This window comes from Lepus europaeus, chromosome 5, assembly GCF_033115175.1.
Source record: "Lepus europaeus isolate LE1 chromosome 5, mLepTim1.pri, whole genome shotgun sequence".
NCBI lineage: Eukaryota > Metazoa > Chordata > Mammalia > Lagomorpha > Leporidae > Lepus > Lepus europaeus.
Genome location: NC_084831.1, coordinates 5,975,843 through 6,001,732, shown reverse-complemented (window position 1 = coordinate 6,001,732; position 25,890 = coordinate 5,975,843). Strand labels below are relative to the sequence as shown.

General features: G+C 61.0%; 1 protein-coding gene across 3 annotated transcripts in view; it reads right to left on the bottom strand.

Moving 5' to 3' along the window:
• Window positions 1-5,959: 5,959 nt before the first annotated feature.
• The window catches only part of SPSB1 (splA/ryanodine receptor domain and SOCS box containing 1), a 59,501-nt gene continuing 39,570 nt past the window's right edge, over window positions 5,960-25,890 (bottom strand). Inside the window, exons 1-3 of one of the 3 annotated variants that reach the window (XM_062190386.1) lie at window positions 21,242-21,251; window positions 13,688-14,526; window positions 5,960-7,834 (exon numbers count right to left, since the gene is read on the bottom strand). In XM_062190386.1, coding sequence (XP_062046370.1) covers window positions 7,707-7,834; window positions 13,688-14,381 — 822 coding nt within the window. In that variant the 5' untranslated portion in view covers window positions 14,382-14,526; window positions 21,242-21,251 and the 3' untranslated portion in view covers window positions 5,960-7,706. Of the gene's footprint in view, window positions 7,835-13,687; window positions 14,527-19,787; window positions 19,808-21,241; window positions 21,252-25,890 lie in introns of those variants that run through there. The other 2 variants (XM_062190385.1, XM_062190384.1) reach the window with 2 other exon arrangements.

Here is a 25,890-nt window from a genome sequence, read left to right as displayed (position 1 = left end):
GCCGGACACTCTGTCCACTTTGGCGGCGACGTGGGTCCTGGACAGACGCGGGTGCTTGCACAAGCAGCAAGATGGATCCTGCTGCCTCCACCCAAGGCCCACCCCTTTCCTGTCACCCACCGGCTTCAGGGCAGAGCTCCTGAGACGTCCCGTCCACGTGCCCTCACAAAGCCGAGGCCGAGTCACGGGCCTCTGGCCTGCCCCAGGCCTCCCTGGCAGGGCGAGGGCCTGAGAAACACCCCAACTCTGGTGAACCCCGACAGTCGGTGCTGGGAAAACCCTGGCCGCCCCTCCAGGGCTGACCTGGTCCAATACAGAGAACTTGATTGGCAGGTTGGTCCCACTGGTGCCTCCCTGGGGTTTCCCGGGTTCACTGGGATTTCCAGAGTGAGAACCTTCCAGAAGCCCCTGGCTGAGCTATGCTCCCGGCCCTGGTGCCCTGTGGTCTCGCACGGTCCAGCTAGAGGGGCTGGAACCAAAGCGAAATGAGCCAGTGGGAAGAGTGGGGGAGAACAGCAAAGAAAGGGAGCAGAGCCTGTGGGTCTGTGTCACCTTTCCCAGGCCACCAGGTGCCTGGGGACAGTCCTGGCAGGTGGGATTTTCTCCCAGGGGGCCCAGCAGTGAGCCTCAACACAAGAGTCCAGAACATTCCTAGACGCTAGGACCGCGCTGCCACCCCAGGGAGGCAGGGGCTTCTGCACACCATTCCCTCCCTGGCTCCCCTGGAGGCCGCGCAGGCCGGGGCCCAGCGGGGGAACCCAGCCAGGGCGCTGAACCCGCCGGGGCGAGCTGAACTCCGGCGGGAGGCAGGCTGCCAGCCAGTAAGCAAGTTGTGAAAACGCAGCTCAGACACAACGTCTGGCAGCTGCTTCAAATAGCTCTCTGTCTGAAGCGGGAGTTGCTTGCGGCTCTCCCGTAAATCAAACCATGTGCTCGGAGGAGCCCCGGGCCGCCCCAGCCGCGCCTCCGGCCTCCCTGCGCTTTAAATAGCCCGGAGCTCACATTCCATTTCCTTGTACGATCAATTCAGAGCACCAGGCTGCTGGAGCAGCCCCGGGGACGCAGGCTGTGTCCCTGGGTCCCCAAGCAAGATGCAGCCGCTGGGGGAGCTTGGTGGGGGCGGGGAATGGTGTCTTGGGCTCAGCCTCTGTTTCCTGTGACCTCTGAGCGATGCCCACCCTTGCAGACTCTGGGATGTGCACCCACTGTGCTGGTCAGAGGAGAGAGAGAGAGAGAGAGAGAGAGAGAATAATACTCTGCTCACTGTTTGGCCCTGGGCCTGCAAGCCAACGCTGGCACCCCCCTGGAAGAACCCCCGAGCTGTTTGGAGCAGCTCTGGCTGGGTGGGACGAGGGCGAGGGGTCACGGCAAGAGGCAGGAGGCCTGGGACTACCCATGGTGGGAGGGTTCCCTGCCAGTTTGGCATCACCTGCCGCAGGCCCGGGGCCAGGGTGCTTTCCACCTGCTTCACCCCACAAATCCCCAGGGCCGCCCAGGAGTGGGTACCACCAGGGACTCTGCTGTGTGTGTAGGGGGTTGTACGGTGGCCTCCAAAAGGAGTCGAGACCCTGGACCCTGTGGCCTGCTCTGGAAAGAGGGTCTCAACCATTGTCACGGGTTAGGGACCCTGAGATGAGCTCACCCTGGGTCATCAGGGCAGCCCTGACTTGGTGACAAGTGCCTTTAGGAGACACACAGAGGAAACAGGAGAGGCCACGTGACGGCAGAGACTGGAGTGGGGCAGCCACACGCCAAGGACACCTGGAGCCACCCAGAGCTGGACGAGACAGGGGAGGAGCCTCAGGGAGACCCCCGAGGGGGAGGCAGCCCCGCCTACCTGCCCACACCCTGACTTGGGACTTCTGGCCTCCGGAGCCGAGAATAACTGTGCGGTGTCTGGAGCCACCCCATGCACGGTGTCACAGCAGCCCCAGGAAATGAACAGCACGCGGCACCGGGGCCCAGAGAGGCTGAGAAAGGCCTCGGGGACCCTGACCACCTGCTCTGCCTGGCTGTGCTCACAAACCGGTTCTCAGAAATGCGGATCTTGTTCTGTCCAGGGGCCCCAGGCTGTTGCCCTGTGAGGTGCCCTCCAAGGAGAGGGCCGTGTGGCCGACTTCAGGGCACAAGCAAAGATCTCTGGGTGCCGGGGCTGGGCTGGGCCAGAGCACGTCCTGAGCACCCAGCGGACCTGAACTCACCAACCCTTCCGACCACCCTGCGCGAGAGCTCCTCACTTGACCCCAGGGGCGTAAGGGGAGGGGTGGCGGGGCAGAGCTACTTAAAAGGCCAATGGGGGGGCCGGCGCTGTTGTGTGGCGGGTAAAGCTGCTGCCTGCAGTGCTGGCATCCCATATGGGCACCGGTTCCAGTTCCAGCTGCTCCACTTCCGATCTAGCTCTCTGCTGTGGCCTGGGAAAGCAGTGGAAGATGGCCCAAGTCCTTGGGCCCCTGCACCCACTGTGGAGACCCAGAAGAAGCTCCTGGCTTCTGGCTTTGGATTGGCGCAGCTCTGGCCATTGCGGCCAATTGGGGAGTGAACCAGTGGATGGAAGACCTCTCTCTCTCTCTCTCTGCTTCTCCTTCTCTCTGTGTTAACTCTGACTTTTAAATAAATAAATAAATCTTAAAAAAAAAAAGCGCCAATCGGAAGTGAAATAAGCCATGTGGGAAGACCACGCTGATCCCAGGAGATACTGCCAGGGGCCGGGAGGAGGGGACATGGGGACCACTTAGTGGCTACAGGGGCCCTTTCAGGGGACAATGAGAATATTTGGGAACCAGAGAGGTGACGGCTGCACACCGTAGTGGATGTCCCACAGGCCATGGAAGGGTACGCTCTAAAATGCTGACTCTGATGTGGGTGAATGTCACCTCAGGGAGGGAGGGAACCAGCCGTGCGGAGGTCCCGCAGTGCGAGGGTCTCAGAGGCCCCTGGGGCGGGACGGGGGGAGTCAAGTGCTGTTCCCACTTCACAGGAGGGGACAGCAAAGCTCCTGAGCTTCGAGTTATCATCCCGACAGCAAACAGGGACTGGCATAAACCCCCAGCCTTCGCCTGCCACATGGCCCCAGCCCGCGGAAGCTGCTTTGCTCCCAGGCTGGAATTTGGTCCCTCTGTGGGTGTCCGAAACCCCAGCAGCCCTGTGCTTAACAGGAGTCGCTGGAAAGAAAGGGGGTGTTTGACTATCAAACTAGGGGGGTGGGGCCCAGGTTATAGATGGGAGGGGAGTGGGCTCCCAGGGCTGTGCAAAGGGGAGGTAGGAGCTGGGCAGGGCCGGGCGCTGGGTGGGCACGCTTGGTCCTGCACAGTGCTGAGGGCCTAGGGACCCCATGGGCGGCTCTGGATGGACGGCCCCGTTGGGAGGGTCTCAGTGGAGAGTGGTCTGCAGACCCAGATGTGTCTCCGAGGGCCTGAGGCAGAGCCCCAGCCCGGGGGTTCTCAGCTTCTACTCCAGGATGTCCCCACCTTGGGCCTGCTCTGTCCATTCTGAGACGAGCCCTCTCGTGATGGGGGAGGGGAAGCTGGCATTGCCATGTGACCTTGTGCTCTGGAGCGCCGAGCAGGTGGCGCCAGGCAGGCCGCGCCCATGTGCCTGTGGGTCCTTGGCACCACTGGTCTCCAACATCTCCAGGTCCCGGCCGCTGCAGGACTGTGGAATGGCAGAGCACTCCGGGACCCCACGGGGTCACCAGTCACCCGGGTGCCCTAAGATGCGGATCCCAGGCTCCTCGCCCTTACTGGGGTTTGTTGTCTCCCTAAATTCCCGGGGGGGGGGGGTTAGACACAGGAGGCTTCGGTGAATTTCAGGCCACGATCCCTGTTAGATCTGTCACTTACACGCACATCCATCGGGACACCGCCCAGGAAGAGGCTGCCCCTGGGCACGAGCACTGGGCCAGGGCCAGGCCAGAGGTCAGTGCTGCTGTCCGCCCAGCCAGCTGCCCCCTGCCTGGGCTTTCTCTCCCCCTCTCTGCCCAGGAAAATCGTTATCAGACGGGCAGTGACGGGAGTCCATATTTCTCTTCTCTTACAAAAAAGAAAAAAGGTATCAGAGCCCAGGAGATGACACCGAGGCCCGAGTGCCCTGGGATGGCCAGGCCGCGTCCCGCGTCCCGCTGCCAGCAGCCGGGTCCCCAGAAACCCTAGAAGCGCCGCGAGCGGCTTTCCCGGGGCAGGCCCGGCCAGGACATCATGTGTTGTGTCCGCAGCTCATGGTTTCCTGCCTGGTTGCCATGGCCCCGAGCAGCAAACACAGCAAACTCCCGGCCCCGGGCAGCTCATTTATTTCAAATATTCCTTGCAGCTGGAGTCCAACCATGTTTGGGTGTCTGGACTGGAGCATGAACTAATTGCTCTGTCTTCGGCCCCCTCCCCAGCTCCCCCCGCCTAGTCTATGGTTCAGTGGAGTCCACATTCCTCCTGCCGAGGAGCTGGAGGGAGGGCGGGGTGGGGGGACCGGGAGGATGCTCCCCATCTATGGCTAAGCCCCGAGGGCTGCTACCTGCTCCAAGGCAGGGGATTAACCACAACCACATGGGCCCAGTCTACACAGATGGTTTCACTAACACCACGCCCTCAGCACAAACTCGGCTCCCCCAGAAGCCTTCCAGCGGCACAAAGTCCCCCCCCCCCCCCCGTGTCCCTGCCCCCAACGCCCGGCCCCACTCCTCCCCTGCCACCCTTTGCCAAGGAAGCCAGTTTCAACTGCGCCCCAGGCGTGAACTGCAACCTGAGAATAGTTTCAGGCCGCCTCTCTCCTACAACCACACCCAGGGCAGGTACCTAAGGGTCCCTTTCCCCCAAACCCACCTTGGTCTTTGCAGACCTTCCATGGGAAGGAAGGATGTATCAGGATGTTGGTATAGGAGTGTCTGGTCCAAACTCCAAGACAGAAATCCCAACGCGGGAGCTGCTGTTTGCAGCATTAGCATGCGCGCTTGCTGAGAAGCCAGGCCCCGTGCTGAGACTTTGTCCCCCCAGTGCTACCCGCCCAGGAGGCAGCAGTGCAGGGACTGCCCCGCTAGAGGCCCGTCCACAAGGCCAGTGTGGAACTCAGGTCTGATGCGGGAGCTCCTGGGCCCGCTGCTGGGCCACACCAGCAGTGCACTGGGATCATTTCTCTCCACCCAGCAGCTTTGCCAGGGAGGGGGCTGACGCGGCCACCGTGGTCACCTGGGGAAATGCAGATTCCGGAGAACGTGGGTCGCGTACGTTTTCGGCAGGGCCCTGGGATGTGCCTTCTCACACACACCACGCGGGTCGTGTTGGTCACGGGAGCCTAAGGCGCTGGCGGGGGCTCTGAGAGAAAAGGGACGTGGGAGTTTGGTCCCAGAGCTCTTGGGGCCACAGGCTGGGCACCCCCAGATCCAGCCGCCCCTGCAGGATGGAAAACCCCCACGCGGAGCAGGAGCTCTTGCTGATTGGGAACCGGTCGCCTATCGACTGCGTTAAACTCCTGTATATCGGTCACTCACTGGTCCGTCACCCAGCCAGGCGTTCTGCAGGGAACCCCCACCTCAACGGCGGCCAGAACAGGTTCTCTCAGCAAAGTCACCAAGTGTCCCTGAGCCCTGGCCAGTGAGGACACAGAGACAAGGGCCGAGCCGGGACTCAGGACGCCCAGGCTGGCTCACTCTGCGCCTAAAACGCCCGCGGTCAGCGCACGCTTTGCAGCGCTGCCAACACACAGAGGCGCTCACTAACCTGCAGGCTCCCCTCCTGTTGGGTCAGCCAGTGTCACCAACCTCGGACACGGGATGGGGGCCATCGAGGACCACGCCCCCTCACCCCACCAAGCAAGACTCCCCTCCTCCCGCTGGCGCTCCACTCGCATCCCACCCTCTGCCAAGGGGTGGCAGGGAGTCACCCCTTAACCTGCGGGAAACCGGAGCTGGCTGGACCCAGGAGGTACTGGCCACCCCCTCCCCCCAAGACACAGAGGAGAGACTCGACAGTGGTTTTCTGTTTTAACAAACGTTCCTTTATTAGGTTATTGCCTATTACCAACCATCATAGGATAGAACTGTACAAGCCACAAGGCTCTGGGCTGATAGGAAAGGAGGTGGGGTTGGGGGCTTCCTTGGTCGGGGTGGGCGGTGCAGAGAGAGCCCAGCGATTTATCTGGTGCCCCTGGGGGCCAGAGGCTGTGATCTGTGCAAGTGGCACTCTCTCTGCCTGCCCACACTTGTGGACGCATGAGCCATCCTGGAATGGAAGCCAGGACGATCTTTCCAAATCTTACAGGCAAGGTCAAGCTCCTGCTCTGGAAAGAACCCCCTTCAGATAACGAGGGGTCACTGACATTCCTCACCCGGTTTTGGCACCACGTTTGTGCTTTAAAAAATATACTTCACTGGAAGATTTTTTATTTTTTAAAAAGGTGACCTACAGCAGCTGTTTAAAACATAATTCTTTACAGACAAATATATATATATATATGTATATATATTAAACATTTAAACAAATAAAGTTCTCTATTGTACCTATGCAGAAATGAACCGAGAGAAGAAATGCAGAGTGTGGCGGTGGGGGCTGGGTGCGCTCCGCGGGGAGCAGGTGGACCGGCAATCTCCACGCCCCTGCCGGCCCCCAGCACCCCTCCACGGGCTCCGCCAGGATCGTGATGGAGTTGGGCTGCTCCATGCAGGCCTGGAGCCGAGGCGGGGGTACCGGGCAGAGATGGGGGCTGGCTCCCATGGTCTCCCCCTGCCTCTGGCTTCTTGGGCCGGGGACCCTCTCACCTCCCTTCTTCTCTCTGGGAGTCCCTGGGGACACACACCCAGAGCATCTGAGAATGCACTTGGGAAATCTCAGCCAGCGAAGCAAATGCCAAATCCAAGTACAGCCATGTGTAAAACCGTCTGACGCCGGTGCTCAAGGGGCTGCCCGGAGCCCCGGGGAAGTGCCCGGCCCTCTCCCACGGCCTCTCGGGGTCTCTCATATTGCACAGGAGGCGAATTCTCCCTGAGGGGCCGCTCGGGGAGCCGCACACACGCACACTCACCCAGGGGTGGCCCAGGAGGACAGGGGAGGCACACACATCCCAAGGCGGGGGCACACTGCAGAAAAGCAACAGAAGATGCCAGGGCGAGGCTACCAAAGCACGGGTTCCTGTCTACGTGAAATAAATAACTGACTTCTGTTACTGTTGCAAGAATAAATACAGGGCCCAGGGCACCGCAGCCAGCGTGGAGGCTGACTTGGCCGTGGAAGTTTCCACTGTGGCTTCTGCCTGGGTGTCCAGGGTGCGTTTCGGACGTCCTGAGCTTCCCCTGCACGACCCGGTCCTGGCCCTTATCTGAGCACCTCTGAGCACCCCCTGGCACCTGTTTTCCAAGCCGGGGCATCTCCCATCACCCTGGGACCCCCCGGGTGGCAGCCTGTCCCTGAGGGTGTGGGGAGCCCCATGCCCCACCCGGCAGCAGACTGGAGTGCCACGCACGGCTTGCGTAGGAATTTATTCTGTTTCTTTCTCACATGCAGGGACCCCGCCTCCTGGCAGTGTCGGGCAGGGGGGAGGAGCCTGGGTCACAATCGGTCCTGGGCCGGCAGAGGCAGCCAGGGAGGATGGAGAGAAGGGCAGGGACTTCTGCCTGGGGCTGCGGTCAGTGGTCCCAGGCGCAGGCACGGTGGCCCCGGCGGCGGCGGCTCAGTGAGTTGGCGCCAGGTGGCTGTGGAGGTGGTGGTCCCAGGGCACAGAGTCTGTCACTGGTAGAGGAGGTAGGCCTTGAGGGAGGCAGGCAGCGGCAGCGTGGGGATGGCACTCAGGCGCTCCTTGCCCAGGGCCAGGCGCACCGAGCGCCGGCAGAGATCCATGAGCGGCAGAGGCTCGGCTGGGGACACAGAAAGAATTTCAGGTCAGCACGGCTTGGGCTGACACAGCCGAGACCCAGGCCAAGAGCAAGCTCATCAGTGGTGCACATTTGTCTTACGACGACGAATAACCCAATAATCTGATTTCTAAGCAGAAACAGAGAGCGAAGTCAGAGTCCTCACTCGGAGCCAGGCACCTTGGAGAGCCCCTGCCATTGCCTGCTGGTGACTTACTGATCACAGAGGTGCCACTGTCATCACCCCCATTTCACAGAGGAGGAAACTGATGGACACAGTCTAAATACCGTGCCAGGGTCAAGAGGCTGGAGATGACCGCCCCTGCCCTTGCTCACCAGGCCACACACGCTGCCCTGCCCAGACAAGCAGCGCCAGCAGTGTGTGTGGGTCTGGGGTCCACGGGTGCCAGCGCAGTGCCAGCACGTGCCCTCCCCTGCCCCCGCCCCAGGTGGTTCCAGAAAGGGACGTGCCCGGGTCAAGGCTGGGATCCAAGGCCAGGCAGCCTGGCCCCACGTCTGCGTTCCTGGCCAGCAAACAGTGCTGTCCGTGAAGGCCTAGGAGGGGACGGCCCAGAGTCCCACACGACGGTCACGGGCCCTGCGGGTCAGGTCACCCTGGCCTGACTACGCAGCCTGAGGGCCATAGCAGTCGGCCAAGTCGGAGCTGGAGATGGCCCAGGTTTCTGGGCTTCTTCGTGCCCAACAGCTGCCAGCCCCTGGCAGCTGGGACCCCAAGGGCTGCCAGGCCACCTCCCCCCATGGCAGCCTCAACTCACAGCCAGGGGAACCCGCGGACCCCGATTACAGAGCGGCTGTGACAGCACCTCGGACAAGGGCGCTGGACAAGGGCTCTGCTCAGCCTGCAGCTCGGAGACACTGCCAGTGGCTGCCCACAGCAGTGAGGGTCACCCCTACACGGCCTCCCCAGGGGGAGCCCCATCTGCTCTCTTCCCTGACCAGGTACAGGGAGTGGCCAGAACTGCTCAGCACCCCCCCCCCCCCACAGGGTTCTGGAGCAGAAACAAATGGCCTGTGGTCTCCCCTTGACTATGAGGTTCCTTTGTGACCGACATAGAGGACAGACCACAAAATAGGAGAAACATTCTATTCCCCCAATAAAGAGGACTGAACCAGCGTGGCTCAAAAGGGTTGACAAATCACAAGGCTGGCATTGTACAGCAGGCCAAGTTGCGGCCCATGATGCCGGCATCCCACAGGGGCACCGGTTCGAGTCCCCACTGCTCCACTTCTGACCCAGCTTCCTGTTAGTGGCCTGGGAAAGCAGCAGAGGGTAGCCCAAGTGCTTGGGCCCCTGTAACCCACGTGGAGAACCAGGTGGACTTCAAGGCTCCTGGCTTCAGTTTGGCCCAGCCCTGGCCATTGCAGCCATTTGGGGAGTGAACCAGCCGATGGAAGATTTCTCTCTCTTTCTGCCTTTCAAATAAAACACATCTCTCCATTTTATGCTTGACAGTGGATTGGCTGAGTTCTAGCTTTGAAAGAAGACAGTGGCTCTTCCTCGCCCGTGGGCAGCCAGAGGAGAGCGACAGGCAGGTGGGGGCAGGAGATGAAATGGCAAATGTTCTTAACAGAAAGCCTGAGATGGGGCCTTTCCTGGGTAGCTGAGGCAGGAGGATGCGCTAAATGACCTTCCGTCCCGAGGGCCCAGGGCTCCACAGACCCTCTGCAGTGCAGGCCGGGTCTCCTGCACCTGCCTCCTGAGAGTGCCGGCCCCTCCCTTCCGTCCTGCACGGCAGCCTGACCTCAAGTAGGTCACTCCTGGCCCAGGCCTCAGTTTCACCGTCCAATCTAGGTCAGATTTTTCCCCAAAATTCCACCCAGCTAAGTTTCCGAGGGCCCTCTGGGAGGCAGAAGGGCCTCTTGTGCAGCTGGGAAGGCACCAGGGAAAGCATTAAAACCCCCAAATGGGCCCAAGGGCCTCGCCAGGCTGCGGGAGTGCGGGCCAGGGGAGTCCCAGTACCACCGTGTTCTCTGTGTTTCCAGTCGATGCGTGAGCCTCAGTTCCAGGTGCTCGTTTTGGGAGCTAACATCACGGCACCAGCAAAGGCTGTACCTGCTGTGTGCCTGGGGGCCATTGTGGCCCCCAACCTACAGATGGGGAAACGGGCCCAGGCAGGTGACAGCCGGGGGCCCAAGGCCTGAGTGCCTGGGACTGCAAAGGATGAACCCTAGCCGTGCAGAGAGCCCTTGTGTGCTGTGGGGGAGCCTGGCTGCTTGGGTCACGCCCAGCCACCCCATCCTTGGAGGCTGCGTGATGTGACAGTGATGAGATGTGTCAGTGACTGCTGCGTGATGTGACAGTGACGAGAGTCACCCAGGGGGCACCAAGGATGCACAGCTCACACCTCCCTGATCTTGTAGGAATAAAATGACAGCACATAGGGCCACAAAACGGATGCCACCGTGGGCAGGAAGGAGCTGCCCGGGCAGGGGGTGGGGGTGCGCCCAGGAGGGCGTCTTAGGAGGCCCAGTGGAGGCCACAGAGGCCAAGGGTTCTGGAGGAGAAGGGCGGAGCCTTCGCTGACCCTCGACCACCAAAGTTACCAGGGAGCTGCAAAAGGGAGACTTTTCAGTGCTGAACCACAGGGGAACCGCGTCCTTTGTGGGGGGTGGGGGACGGGATGGAGGACCCAGGAGGGCTCCCTGAGGGGTCTTTTGCTTCCACATCTCAAGCCTGGGGCCCAGCCAGGCTCTGTACCCCAGGAGCGATTGCCACCTCGCCTCCAGCGAGGGCCACACAGCAGCTCCTGGGAGGCACCAAAGTGGCCTGTGGTCAGAGCGGGCTGGCCAGTGGGGAGGTCACACAGGGACAGACTCAGCACGGGGGCAGGGGATGGAGGAGGGAGATGTCCTCAGTGTGGGGGTACAGGGTGGCTGCTGACCATGTCCCAGATATCCCAGGGAGCTGGGCCACCTCCAGACAGTGACAGCCAAGCCTGACTTCAGGCCGGACAGTGAGAAGACAGATCTAGCCAGACCCGGCCAGAGCTTCCTTAGGGACTCCAGGACCTGGGCTCACCTCCTCAGCTGCCTTGGAAGCAAAGCACACAGTCCGGTGGCCTTGAAGGGCTCAGGGGATGGGCTAGCCTCGTCCCCTCTAGAGCAGGTGTAGTCGTGTCCCCACCCCCACCCCCATCACCCAATTCTTGCTCACCTGGAACCTCAGAACGTGACCTCACTCGGATATAGGAGCTTTGCAGAGCTAATTGGTCCAGTGGAGGCCCTAAATCAGAGCTGGTGGCCTTCCAGGAAGAGGACAGAGCGACATGCGGGGTGATGCCAGGTAAGGACAGAGCAGGAGAGAGGGACGCACAGGCGAGCCAAGGAATCCAGTGTGGCCAGCGGCCAGCAGCAGCTGCCCAGAGTGGTACAGAGTGGGGTCCCCCCCCAGAGTCTCAGATGGAGCCACGCCTGTGACATCCTGAGTTGGGACGCAGGCCTCCAGCACTGGGAGGGGACTTGTTGTTGCTGCTGCTTGTGACCACTTGTAATGCAATGTCCTGCCTCTTCCTCCTTTAGGCTTAGCCCTCCCCCCACCCAGGTGACCACTGCCAAGGTCACTAGCGACCTCCTTGTATCCAGAACAGCCGTCAACAGACTTGACCTGGGGTTGGCCTGTCCTTGAAGCTCCTTCTTCACCTGTGTCTCCCAGCCCACTCTCCTGGGTCCCCTCCAGCCACCTGGCCACTCCTCCTCAGTACCCTGGCCCCTAAACAGGGCGGGGCGTCAGCCCTCTTGCCCTGGCTCTGCCCCACCCCCACTCTCAGGGTGAACCCAAGCAGAGCACGGCTTTAAACGTCACGTGTCCTCATGTGACCTCCTCACGTGACCTCCACGCTCCACTGCACGCACACTGTCCCAGACACCAAACACACCTCCAATTTAACACAGCTGCTCACCTGCTCCTCGCTCCGACTCCCCCACCCTGCTGGCAGCAGCCCCACCCTCCCACCTGCTCGGGCCAAACACCTGGACTCACCGCGACGCTTCCCCTCCTACGCTCACATTCAGTCCACTATGCGCACCTTCCAGAAACTGGCCGCTCTCTCTGCCACGGGCCCCAGCCCTGTCGCCTCTCACCTGGACAACTGTCACGGTTGAGGGCCACCCCCTCTCTACCAGGCAGCCAGAGGATCCTCACAGGACATGAGCCACCTCCCAGTAAGGGCACCGAGGTGTCGGTGTGGGCGGGGGTTCTGACACATCCCTGTAGCGGGGCTGATGACAAAACACCGCCCAAGGCTGCTGTGCCCAGGGACCACCACGTCTAGCTCCCCTGTGGCCTCTCCAAAGGCCAGTGGCCACGTGGAGTGGAGTCCCTGCTGTCCGGCCTGGACTGGGGAATGCGAGAAGCCGGGAAGCCAGGGGGGCGTCCTGTCACTGACACTCAGCGCTCCCTGCACATTCCAGCCCACAGATGCACTCCCAGCTCCACGCTCCCACTCTCCTGTCTGCTCCCTGCCCCGCCCTCCCGGCTTCCAAACCCGAGGAAGTTTCGGAAGCACCGCCTTCCTAAGGGGGCATCATTCCCTGTCACAGCCCACGCCCCGGCCTCTGGGACTCTTTCCGCAGAATCACCCTGCGGAGCTGTGCCCTGGCTCGCCGCCCCAGCCCCGCCCAGCTGCACCGGGGCCAGCCCGGAGCTGGGAGACACGGGCCCAGGTGCAGCCGTACAGATGCACGTGGCCTGTTTGGACCAGTCTCGGGCAATCCCCTCATCTGTCTGCCTGCACAGAACGGTCGTCACCTCCCTATCCCACCCCTCATGGCCCCCCCACTCCCTGCTCTGCAAATTTGGCTAGGATCACTCATCCACTCTCCTGGCCTGCATACTCAAACCTGCCCGTCCAGACAGCCCGCGAGGTGCACAGAGCTTTCTGCTCTACCCTCTTCCTGCAGTGGGATTTGCAGGTCAGGAGTCCCCAGAGTAAGGGCCTAGCACAGGGGCAGATAGTTCTGGAACACCAGGACCTCCCGCTACCACAGGCTCCCCGCAGGGCACCATGGGTCCCCCCACCTCCACACCAGCATAGAGCCACCCCACAAGCTATTCTGACATAACCTGAGAAAGGCCACGCCCCTTTCCCAAGGGACAGGAGAAGGCGCTGCTGACTAAGCTCAGCTGTTTCTAATAGGCCTGCTCCTCCCTAGCAGTCTCCCGCCATCCCCACAGCAGAGCTGCTCCCGGGACCGTGTCTCCAAGGGTCTACTCATAAACCTCCAGCGCCTGGAAAGAAGAAGCCGGACCCTGCCCAGTGGGCGCGAGGCCAGGAGCCTTCAAGCATCTGAAAGGTCCTGGTGTCACCGAGGCTCAAACCCCAGCTCAGAATACACTGGCCACTGCGCTAGAATCGGGTCAAGTGCGGATCAAACCTGGAGGCAGGTCAACCAAAGACCACGCCTCCATCATTTGTCCATCCGTTCATCCGTCCATTCAGCCATCCATTTGTCTAAACACCCACCCATCATCCGTCATCCGTCCATCACTTGTCCGTTCATCCGTCCATTCAGCCATCGATTTATCTATACGTCCATCCCTCATCCAGCCAGCCGTTCACTCATTGTCCATCCATCATCGACCCATCCATTTGTCCTCCATGTGTCACCCATCATCCACCCATCCGTCACCCAACCCTCTATCCTCCGCACACGCATCCATCCGTCCACACGCACTGCCCTGGCCAGAATTCTTAATTTAACAGATGCAGGCAGGAGCGGCCTCTGAGCGTGTGAACGCACTGCGATGTCTACCTACAGACAGTGCGATCCAACACCGGTGGGAACTTTGGCCCCCGCCCGGCCAGGACGTGGGAGGACACGGCAGGGGACACTTACGATCGAGTCCATTCAAGTAGCGCATGCGGATCTCGCAGTGGCCCCAGACGGCACTCACGACAGGGTACAGTTTTTTGCCCTTGAGTCCCCGAAAAGCCACGCCCATGTACTGTCCGTCCACGATGAAGCTCAGGGTCCCGTCATCCATGTCCAGGGCCACCAGGAAGGAGTCCGGCACGATGAATGTCTCATCTGGCTCCAGAAAGGCTGGGTACGTTTTGCTCGGCTGGTTCTTGCCATCATGGTAGAGCCGGTTGCGCCCCAAGTCCCAGCCCCAGGACTCGTGGTTATTTCCCACGAGGGTCGTGTATCCCACAGAGTGCAGGGGGGCGTCGGCCGTGGCCACACCCACCACAGCGTGCGTGCCCCGCTGCCTCATGGCCCACGTGATCTGCCACACGTGCAGCCCACGCGTGTACCCAACCTTGCCCCTGATAGCGTCCGTGCTCTGGGCCACCGGATGCCGGTGAAAGATCAGCTTGTCGTCCTCCTTCACGAAGACGTTGAGCGAGCGGTCATTGTCGTTCCACGAGTGGAGCAGCTGGACGTCGTAGGACACGGGGGGCATGTCCAGCAGCAGGTCCAGCCGCGTGGGCTTGCAGTAGTCCAGGCCCTGCAGCTCTTGCTTTAGAGGCCGGTACACGGGGTCCCTCATGCCCACAGTCTTGATCCCTCCAGGGACCTTCTGACCCATGGTCGCCCTCGGCTTCACCTTCGCGCCCGCTCCCGGGGCACTAGCATCAATCAGGGTCTTGTCTCCAGGTTCCCGATCAGGGCCAAGCAGAATCCCTGCGGGAGGTTGCTAGGGGCTCCTTGCACACCGTGCAGTTCTGCAATGCCTGGTGGACAGAAAGAAAGATAGGAGGCTGGGTGAGCAAGGCTGCAGGGCGAGGCGGGCAGCACGATGCGGTGCACGGGGCCGCAGCCCCGCACCCAGGGCCTGGCAGCCAGCGCCAGGCTCCCCTCACGCCGGATGTGGGGCCAGCCAGGGCCTGGGCACAGAATGAAGTGGCCTTCTGTCCCCCTGGCTGTGTTGTCGCAGGGAAGGGGCCCTCTACCTTGTGGTCTGCATGGAAAGTTGGGCTTGGGGACCAGAGTCACCCTCCCGCACACTCGGTGCAACATGGGACATGCTGCAAACACCCTTTAAATGCCCTTCAACGGGGTTTCCCAGGAGGCACAGAGCCTGGAGTCAGTCACAGCACAGCGGACATGTGCTATGTCAAAACAAAGGCGGGAGCACCGTCCTGGCTGCGCTGCAGAGAGAAGGCAGAGCCCCAGGCTGACGATGCCCGACCCCAGGCCCTCGCCTCTTCCCGGCAGACCCCTCGGCATAGACAGAAAGCTCAGCGGGGCAGGGGAAGTGCACTTGGTGGGAAGGACCCCTGAGGCCGCTGCATGTCCTGGAGCAGGTCTCTGCCATACAGGGGCAGCTGCCACTGGTGATGCTGTTCTCACGGCCCCAACTCAGCCGGGCACGGGGACACCACCCCAAGTCCCTGGGCACTCGTGGAGCAACCCTGGGATGAGAGACCACCTCTAGTGCCGCCCACCGCTTTCCACTATAGAAGCCGGCGTTTTGGCCCTGACTTCACTGCCTGCCCACGCCCAGGCCTCTGAGGAAGATGGGGCCGCAGGCTGTAGGCACTGTCCCGGCCTCCATCCCGCTCTCCAGCAGCAGCCCAGGAGCCGGTGGAGGCCGCAGGACGTCCCCAGCCTGGGTGTCCAGCCTCAGGTGAGGGCACACACCACGCTGTTCTGGGTCCTTGGGCCTCACCCAAGAGCAAAGGTTCTTTCTCCCATGACACACCTCCCTGGCCTCCGGAAGGGACTCCTGGCTGGCCAGTTTGGGGGACAGGCTCCTGGGATCCTGCAGACAAGGAAGGGAAGGAGGCCCCCGGCTCAGGAAATGGAGCCAAAAGAGCAGGCAGAGGAGGCTGGGCAGGAGGCCGCGGGGCCTTGGCTGCTGGGTCGCTTGATCCGAGCTGCTTGAGTCAAAGGAATGAAGAGAACAAAGAGGGACCAGCACGGGAGGCTGCAGGCTCCAGACACAGGGGCACCGGGGACCTTGGAGCACAGGCCTCCTGCTTGGAGCAGGCTGGGAGGTGAGGCGGGATCTGCAGCAGGATGGGCAGTGGGGTGACCTGCACTGCCCCCTCCCCACTGGGGAGAGGCCCCACAAAGCTGGCTCCCAGCAGACTCTTCCCTTAGGTAAGACACCACCCCACTGGCGTGATCAGAGGACACAGGCACAGACCCCTTGTGTCCAGTGTCAGCAAAGACAGCGTAAAGCCGACATGCCCCTCTGCAGCTGTGGAAACTGCCTAGGTTCTAGAAAGTTCTGTAGACTTGCAGCCCTCACATCCTGGATCTCCCAGGACAATCCCAGTCCAGTCCCTGTCTCCTCTTCTGGGGGCACCTCCACCTCCAGGATGCCCTCCGTGACCCTGCTACGGGGCAGCCTGTGGCTCTGGGGCTGCCTCGGGGGTGGGGGAGCCCACGCCTGGGGGTGGAACCAGGGTCTCACTAATGGTAGCAATGGTGGAGCTGGCTGCAGCCTCTCTGAGCTCCCTCCCTCTGCTCCTTCCTGACCCCCTCCTATGTCTGTCTGAGCTGGTGAAGCCGGTCCAAGGTCAAGTCAGAGCTGTGGGGGTGGGACATGGAAGCACCCACCCCCTTCCCTCTGTCTGGACACCCCCTTGGGAGACCAAGGGCACAAGGAGCACGCGCGAGACCAGCGGCTCCCTCCACACAGCTCCTGGGGAATGGGAATTGTCACTGGGGAGAAAATGCGTGTGCACGTGTGTGTGTGCATGCGAGCAGACTTCAAAAAGCTCCTGGAAGGCGGAATTAGATCAGTGTAATGTGGTGCATAAAGCTCTTGAAATCTACACCAAGATATTTCATAATGAGCATTTTCCATGAACTTCTAAAGACCCATTGTCGGCGTGGATTTTGGATTTCTTTTGTACCCAAATAAATCTATGTTTTAATTCCATGTCCATGAACCGTCGGAAGCCCCCGACACATGTAGGCGTGCATGTGTGGTGTGTGTGTGTGCGCGTGCAGCTCCCACTGCTGCTCTTACTCTCACACGGCTGCAGGGAGCCCTCAGCCGTTCTCAGTGGGATTCTCCCAGCACCACTTTGTACAGCTCAGCTCAGAAAGGCACTCAGAGACGCTCTGATTTGGAGCCTAAGTTCTAGAGCACTGCCATGGTGGGTGGGACTCGGGGTAGTCACTCAGGAGTGTCACACTGATCCCTCCTCACGTGGCACACCACCCACGCCAGCCAGGGCACCCAACACCCTTCCCTCTTGTCAGGGCCGTGTGGTCGAGTCGCCCCTGTGGGCGAGCAGCTGGTGCAGTGACCCGGGGTCTATGGCGGGCCTCAGCCCACTCCTGACCACGTCTTTCTTCTCCCCTGGTCACAGCTCAGCCCCACCTGGCCAGCACTGGCGTCTGTATGAAGGGGGGACTGTCCCAGGACCAAAGCCAGCACATGGAAGCAGCATCAGCCCTGAGCCAGGGGTGGGGTGGGGGCAAAGGGCACAGAGGGGGCGGGGCAGTCCCAGCCAGAGCAGGGACACTGATCTGCCAGACACCAGGCTCTGAGCAGAACCCTGCAACCCTGCAGAGGACGCAGGGGGTCACACAGTGACAGTGACAGCTCTAGGGGGAGGGGAGGGCAGCCTGCACCCAGCTAGGCTGTGCTGCGATCCCAGGGGGAGGAGCCCCCACTGCACCCCGCCACTGTCACACACACGCAACCCTGCTGCTATGTGAAGTCAGTTCAGGGCTCACTGTGCAAGACGGTGCCTCCAAAGGGGCAAAAGCCTTCAGCCCCGTGTCCCTGACAGCCACTGAGGGCCAGGGGTGGCTCCGGCCCCCCAGAACCCACCAGAGAGAGCCATGTGTCTGCTGGAATTCCCAGGGGGCCATCTCTAAGTAGATGAGCATCCCAGAGCCGGGTCCTCCTGGTGTTGGCCCAGATAGCATTGCAGGTGCTCTGTGTCCGGGGGCCTGGGACCAGTGCTGCAGCCAACACAAGAGGAGGGCTGCTTGGGAGAGGGGCTGCCGGGGCCCACAGGAGAGAGAGACCCTCACACACCACCTCCCCCTGCCTGTTCAGGATCCTCTGGTGGCTCCGGTGGGGGCAGGGGCGGCCTCACCACCCCTTGGGAGATGCAGAGGGAGCGGCCCTGGACCTGGACCCTGATCCTGGGAGGGGCCCGAACATCAAAGGGACTCTGAAGCGAACGAGCTGTCCGGGGGGACAGACAAGGCACACCCATCTACGCCCTAAGCCTGAGAGGATCTAAGGCGGTGACTCGCTCTGAAGGGGAGAGGCTGGGAGGGGCAGCAGCCACAGCAGGAGCCTGCCGGGTGTACCCACGTCTGCTTTCGTTCTGCAAGTCTCCGGAGGAAGTGGTGCTCGGCAGACCGGAGGGGATGTGGGGGAAAGGTCGCCCCTACACAGGCTGGGGGGCGTGTCCCAGAGAGACAGGCCTGAAGTGGGACAAGACGCCTGGTGCGCAGGTGCACTGGGGCAGTCCCTAACCAGGACACTTCCGAGCCTGCTGCACAGCTCAGGGTGGTTCCCTAACGCCTGGAGAGGAGGAAGCCCCTGGGACCTGCTGACTCAACACACTCAGTGCTGCTACATTTTAGAGCAAAGGCACAACAGTGTTTTCTGCAGGCCTGTTGATCTGCTTGTAGGCAAGGAGAAAGGTTTAATCAGCCTCAAACCTTTCACAACCGTTAGTCCTGGAGAGGAGGCAGGAAGAAAGACAGGCTCACTCTTTTCGCATCGATTTTTTTTTTTTTTTATAAAATCCATGTTTTGTAACAAAAAGGATCTTTTAAAAAAAGTTCGAGAGGCAGAGAGACACACACAAGAGGCCATCCTAAATAGGACATGATTTCTGCAACACATGTCCAGGGCCACCCACTCACACTGTCAACCACAGATCTTCATCTGCCCAGTAAATAGGGGGTAGCTGTCTCCACACAAGGAGACAACAGCTGCTCCGTCCCAGACCCAGGTAGGCAGGTGGCCTGTGGCCGTGCACCTGCCAGGGGCCCAGCGACGCGAGGATGCATGAGGACCTGGGAGAGAGACCCTGGAGGGACAAGGACTTCAGCTCTCAGCTCCAGGCGGCCGCACAGCACCTGCCCAAGACCTGCTGATGTCCCTCAGTGAGAGCCACCGCCTGCTGGCCTCCCGTTCCCCCAGACTCTTTCAGGTCCATTAGCTGGGGAGCCCCACTGCTACACAAAGTTGTCCTTTTGTTTTGCACAGTAAGAAAGGACCTGCTGGTGGAACACTAGGACGCTCTGCTGGCGACACGTCCAAGGGGACCAGGGACAGATGGTGGGGGACACACGGAGAGGCCACTGGAGAGCGGCAGAGGCACACCCACCCCCTCACACCTAGGCCCCTCGCCCGTTGCGTCCGACTGACCACCCCAGAACAGTAAAGCCATTGTTTTCACCCAAGATGGGGAAAGAATGAACTTCAGGATGTGGAACAAGGTGACCTATTTATAAAGCCTCCTTTCACCTGCAGATCAAATAAGCTCCCTCCCTCCCTCCCTCCCTCCCAGCCTCCCCGCCCCCTGCACGGGTGGCTGCAGCCCAGAATTTTGCAAGAGAAACAGGGACCCAGCAATCTGCTAGCACGATGCACCTCTGTGGCCGGCCGGGCTGGGCTCCGCCTGCTCATTACGGTTCCACGCTCCCTCCTGGACACACACTTGGCAGTGCACGTGTTCAGGATGTGCCCCGAGCATGCTGTGCCATGGAGCCCCTGGCAAAGCTGCCTCCACCGGCAGCACCCAGGCCACGTGAGTACAACCCCCCACCCCAACTGCACATGCCATGTATGCAGCCCCCACCCCATCTGGGGAGGAGCCCCTCAAACAGGGATGTAAACATGAGCCTCTAGAGTCGACAAGAAGAAAGATCGGACCTTTCTGGAAAGTTCTGACAAGCGATTTTGGAGAGAAAATCCCACACGGTCCAGAGTTCTAGCCTCTGACCTCAAAAGACCAAAAGCGCACCTGCCGCCAACACCTACGGAAGGGCCCAGATTACTCACACTTTCAGAACGCCGCGCCCTGGGAAGCCAGCCTGACATTCACACAGAGACTGAGCGCTGCAGCAGCAGCCCGGCCCGTGCAGACCAGAAACCTTGTTCTTGGAGGGCCTGTAGTGACACAGACAGTGGCAGTCACGCCATCACGCAGGGACAGGGACAGAGGCCCGACCGTGGATACCAGCTTTGGGCCTGCTGGTGTACGAGGGAGCTGGGGTACCCCAAGGAGTGGAAGCAGAAAAGGCAGGGCCTGGAGCAGCTCCACGAGTTCAGGTGCTGGAGAGAGGGAGGCCAGAGCAAGCCCGAGGTCAGGATGTGTGCCCAGGCCCCTAGGGCACAAAGCCCTGGCTGGGAGCAGGTGACACTCTGACTTTTCCCGTGGGATGTGCCAACCTGTGAAGGTCACCTCTGGGAGTGACCTTTTGGGCCACCTTAGGTCCCTCTAGGGAGAAGGCACAGGACAGAGACTGAGCAGAGGATGGCAGGCATTGGGTACAGTCTCCAGACAGACTGCAGGGGCCACTGGTGGCCAATGCCAGAGTCAGGGTGGACCCGGGTGGGTGCCTGAGACCACCTGGGGCCACACGCAGAGGAAGAGCAAGCTCATGATTCCAACACGGAGCTCTCAGGCACACAGTCGGAGCATAATAGGTGCTGCCCCCTGCTGCCCCGCCCCCTTCAACATCAGCGTGGAACCCGAGTGCCAGGTGCAGGAGCAGCATCCAGCCAGGGAGCCCTGCGGCAGGCACGGGGCCCACGGCTCCCGGGGTGGCCCGGGGAGAAGCTGCCTTGGAGGGCGCAGGCCCCAGGCGAGACCTGCAGCCTCTGTGCTGGGGCGGGAGCCGGGAAGACAGGAAGGCGCGGTGAATGCTCGGCCCCCCAAATCCAGCCACGTGAACCCCTCAGGGCCAAAGGCAGAGGCAGACGTTCCCCAGAACTGTCAAGGAGGGTGTGGTGAGAGGCCGGAGGCCATCTACAGAACTGAGTCTCCAAGTGGGTGCCCCAGGCCCGCCGCGTCAGCATCACCTGGGAACTTGCCAGAGATGCAAATTCTGGGCCCCGGCCCACTTTCTGAATCAGAACTCGGGTGGGGCCCAGCGAGCGGCCTGCCTTCTGGGCAGCCCTGCAGGCGGTTAGGACCCTGCCGATGCCGGAGAGCCACTGGTTTCAAGACTTGGAATCTAAAATGCACATTAAGTGACAATGCTCAGGCGTGGGCTTCTGCTGTCGTTTCGAAGAAACCTCTTGCTCCATCCTGATGCGCAAGAAATCTCAAAACAGAATTCAAGTATCCAAGTGTTCGCTCCCTCCCAGGGCCCAGCGGGGAGCGGGGGTGACTGTGTCCTCCCAGATCTTCCTGCTGTAGACACAGGGGCTGCTCACTCACAGCAAAGGATCACAGCGCACGCACTGCTCCGGAGCCGGAGCCGGAGCCGTTTCCAAGGCTTCCACTTAACTGTGTAATAGTCATGTTCCACTGCGTGCCAACATCGTGACGGCGGCCACTCTCCACAGTCTTCTACAGCGCACATCTAGGTTGTCCGATGCAACAAGGTCACAGCGTGGGCAGGTAAGGGAGTTAAAAATTCTCCCCAGGGGGCTGGCGCTGTGGGGTAGCGGGTGAAGCTGCCACCTGCAGTGCCGGATCCCATATGGGTGCTCGTTTGTGTCCCGGCAGCTCCTCTTCCAATCCAGCTCTCTGCTATGGCCTGGGAAAGCAGAAGATGGCCCAAGTCCTTGAGCCCCTGCACCCACATGGGAGACCTGGAGGAGGCTCCTGGCTCTTGGCTTCAGATCAGCACAGCTTTGGCCATTGTGGCCAACTGGGGAGTGAACCAGCAGATGGAAGATATTTATTATTTATCTCTCTCTCTCTCTGCCTCTCTGTAACTCTGCCTTTCAAATAAATAAATCTTTTAAAAAATTTCTTCATAACAGGATGATCTTAGAGGGGATTTTTTTGAGAGGCAGAAAGACACACCTATGCACACACACACACATACACAGCTCACATCTGCTGGCTGCGATAGCCAGGGTTGCATCAGGCCGAAGCTGGAGCCTGCAGCTCACTCTGGGTCTCCCACATAGGTGGTGGGAACCCAGTCTTCACTCTGAGCCGTCACCTGCTGCCTCCCAGAGTCAGCACGCGCAGGAAGCAGGAGCTGGAGCTGTGGGGATCTGGCCCGCTGAGCCAAACACTTGCCTCCGGCCAGTTCCTCTCATCCACAGCCACTCTTCAGCACCCTCAGAACCGCCCAGCCCACTGTCCACTTCTCGCGGAAGAAAGCCATGGTCCGAGCCGCCCCCCGCAGGCTTCCCGACCTTCCCCACAGGCGGCGGCAGATTGAAGGCGCTAGGCAGTTTCTGCGGCGCTGTCTGGGCTGAGGTTTGTCCACTAGTCGTGGGCTGGCTGGCGGCCAACGGACTTGGAGAGAAGTCTAAAGGGAACTGGGCAGTGGGTCGGCTTGCGCCACCTCATCGCCGTTCCCTGGGGGACGCCTTGGAGAGCCGAACAGGACGCTGAGGGTGAGCAGAGCCCTAGCCTCACAGGCGGCGGGCGGCGGGGAGGTCTCAGTGCACTCCCATGGAAGTAGAAGCTCACTTTGGTGCAAAAACAGTTTTGAAATCTGTGCAATTTTTTTTCATAATACATATTTTCCATGTATTATGAAAATAAATTTTTGTACCCAAATAAACTTAAAAAAATATTTGTTTATTTATTTGAAAGAGAGAGAGAGAGAGAGAGGTGCGGGGGGGATCCTCCATCTGCTGGTTCACTCCCCAAGTAGTTGCAACAGCCAGGGCCGAAGCTGGCTAGCCTAGAACTCCATTAGGGTCACCCATGTGGGTGGCAGGGACCTGAGTACATGGGCCATCTTCCTGTGTTCCCAGGCCATTAGCAGGGAGCTGGATTGGAAGTGGAGCCGCTGAGACTGGAACTGGTGGCCATATGGGATGCTGGCATCACAGGTGGTGGTTAACCCGCTGCACCACAATGCAGGTCCCTAAACTCAGACCTTTAATTCCATTCCCATGACCTTTTTGAAGTCTCCTTGTTTGCTGCCGGCCTTCCTCCTCCAATCCCAGCAATAACCCGGCCAGCCCTGAACATCTGGGCCTACGCGGGACAGGGCAAGGAACTTCTAAGCCAGCTGAGGGGTGTGGGGCCAGACTGCCCGGGCCTCAGCTTCTCACAGGCACCGCAGAGCAAGGAGCGAGGACATGACACCCCCAGCCAGTGCATGGGTGGAGTACTACACAGCCAGCAACAATGCTAACGGGCAGAACCACCATACAAGAAGCCAAGAAAAAGGTTTTGCCGTGGCGCGCGATGCAAAGGACACGAACACACCTAAGACTTCAGCGTGGAAAGAATTATACCAGCACACACAGGGAGAGAGGTTGCAAGGAACCTGGGAAAGCAAAAACGCTGCTCTGTGTAGAAGCAGGGCGGGGAAACCTTGCTCCCAGCCAGGGCCACGTGGATATCTGTGACATCGTTCATGGCCAAACACAATCCCCTGCTTAAAAATGAGCCCGCTGTAGCTCTGTAGAATTCCGAGTGCCGCCGCAGGGCCAGAGCCAGTGACCTCGCAGGCCTATTGGGCTGGGCGCTCCCCTCCCCTAGCTATAGCATCAACCTCCAAGCTCCCACTCCTCTTCAGTCTCTCTCCTGGAGCTTTGCTGCCATGCAAAGGCCAGCACGGAGAAAGCAAAGCATCAGCCGGCACACGCATGGAAGAGGGCCCAGCCGCCAAGACCATCAGTTCTGGGACGGCCACCCGCTACCCTGAGCGCACTGTGCTCTGTGGAGGAAGCCACAGCTCAGCGGCCAGCACCGATATTCCACAATTCCATTCCCTAGAATAACAGGACAGGCAAATCCACCGAGGCAGTCGGCAGGTCTGCAGAGGGCGGCTGAGACTGGGGTGCAGGGAGAGGCTGCTAGGGGACGGGGCCCCTCTTGGGGCGACCCAGGCAGTGGCCAGCGGGCTGCGCTCTCAGACAAGGTCAAGGTTGTGCGAAGGGCATTCAGTTCAGTGAATGGAAAGATCACACATGGACGGCAAACGCCTGCTCCCCCGAAACCCAGAGCCGCAGGTGGCGGCTGTGGACAGGCTCGCGGCCAGAGCCGGGGGCTGGACGAGGACCCCAGGTGCAGCCAGGGTTCCACACAGGGACACAGCCTGCCCTGCCTTGCTGGAGTCCCCATCCCCGCCCTCTGCCCCTCACTCCTCTGCAGGTGCCATGTCAGTGCGGCCCCTCCCCACCTTGACACGGCACCTGTAGATCGGGTTTCTCTGCAGGAATCTGCAATGTGTGCCTGTATCTCTGTGCCAGGGCCCAAGATGTGGCCCAGGGAGGGGTGGGTCTGGGGGGGGGGGCGGGGAACAGGTATCGGGGCGGGTCGCGGGCACGCGCTCCCTGCTCTGGGAGCAAGACTTGCTGGGATTCGGTGTCCCTACTTCCTTACAGCACAGGTCCCGAGCCTCTGATACCAGGAAATCAACCCGTGTCCCCTCCGCTGACGATGTCAGGGCCAACAGAGCAGGTGCCCGTGGCTGGGAGGGCCCAGCGTCACGCACAGGCAGACTGGACTTGTCGTCACGTGGACACCTGTCGTGGCCGGTGAGCTGCTGCCTGGCCACGAGCAGGACCACTCACCAGGCATCAGAACTGAGTACCTGCTCCGTGCCAGGCACTGTTCTGGGGACGGCTCATCAGGACTGCCACAGTGAACACCCAAGCACCTCACGCGGGGTCTCCCATCTCCTAGCACCCTTTTCAGCCAGGAGCACTGGAAACACCCAGTAAGTCAGCCCCCAGGGCCCAAGCTCAAGGCCTGTGCTTGCAGCCGCCTGCTCACCCAGCCCAGTGCGGGGCTGCCAGGCCGGGAGAGGGGCCGGACGGGCTTCTCCAGAGCTTCGTGCACTCCCTTTGTCCTCGCTGCCCTCAGCAGGGCCGGAGACTCCCAGGCAGAGGCCGCACGAGGCACAGGGAGCACATCGCCGCCGCGAGGAAGCTGCCGTGCGCTTAACACGACGGAGGTGTGACAGCCCGTGCGGGAGCCACCCGGCTGTCAGTGCCTGGCTGATGCCCTCTCAGAAAATACCCCAGCCCCAGTGACACACCTCGGGGCTGGAACGACACTCATTAGGCACCTGCTACATACACAGACTAAAAGCCACACACAGCATCTGAGCAATGCCTGCAAGCCCCACGGGCCTGGGTGTTCCTGTGGGGTCCACCATGGCAGCACCAACGCCTGGGACGGCGCCTGGCACACAGCAGGTGGTGGAGGGATGCATATCTAATAAAGGCGCAGGGAGCACGCATCAAAGGAAAGTGAATCAGGAGCGAGGACAGAGCAAGCGAGGGGAGAGGGCGGCGAGGGGGTGCCCTCCGATGCGGCGATCGAGGGTGAAGCCGGGATGAACCGGGGAGAAAACCACGTGCGTGACCATGCACCGTGGAGACGATTCAGTCTCCACGCAGCACACGTGGCTGGGGCTCCCGGAAGCGACTCCCGTCTCCCGGGTGATGCACGGCCCCGCCCTGCCGAGGGTGTGAACGCACAGCACACCACGCCTGCTAATAACGGCCCCATCACCGGCTGGCACACCTGCTACCCTGTGCTTTTTACAGATTTGGGAGTGGCCCCTTTCTACGTAAGGTGAGATAAGCGTCAGAAGCTGGGCTGTCACGCGGCAGCAGCCACACACATCCCACGATTCCTGCATCTCTTGATGGCCTTGAGAGGCCACGCCGACTGCCCGCACCGCGAGCCCCGCCCGCCACGGGGCACACACAGCGACCACGCGGCCCGACAGCTACTTCTCACAACGTGTCCGCGTCAGGGCTGTGTTCCAAGGGGAACACAGAGGGAACGGGACATGCGAAGGCCCCGAGGTAGGCGCACAAGACACAGTGCAGGCGCACAAGACACAGTGCAGGCGCACAGCACAGGGAGGGAGGGAAGGGCAGGGCACACAGGCCACGTGGGCCCAGCACAGGCTCTAGGCTTAAGCAGCAGCAGCAGCAACACAGGAGCCGGCGCGGGCTCTGCGGGGCTCGGGACGCAGCCTGGCTTCCGCTCCGGCAGGAG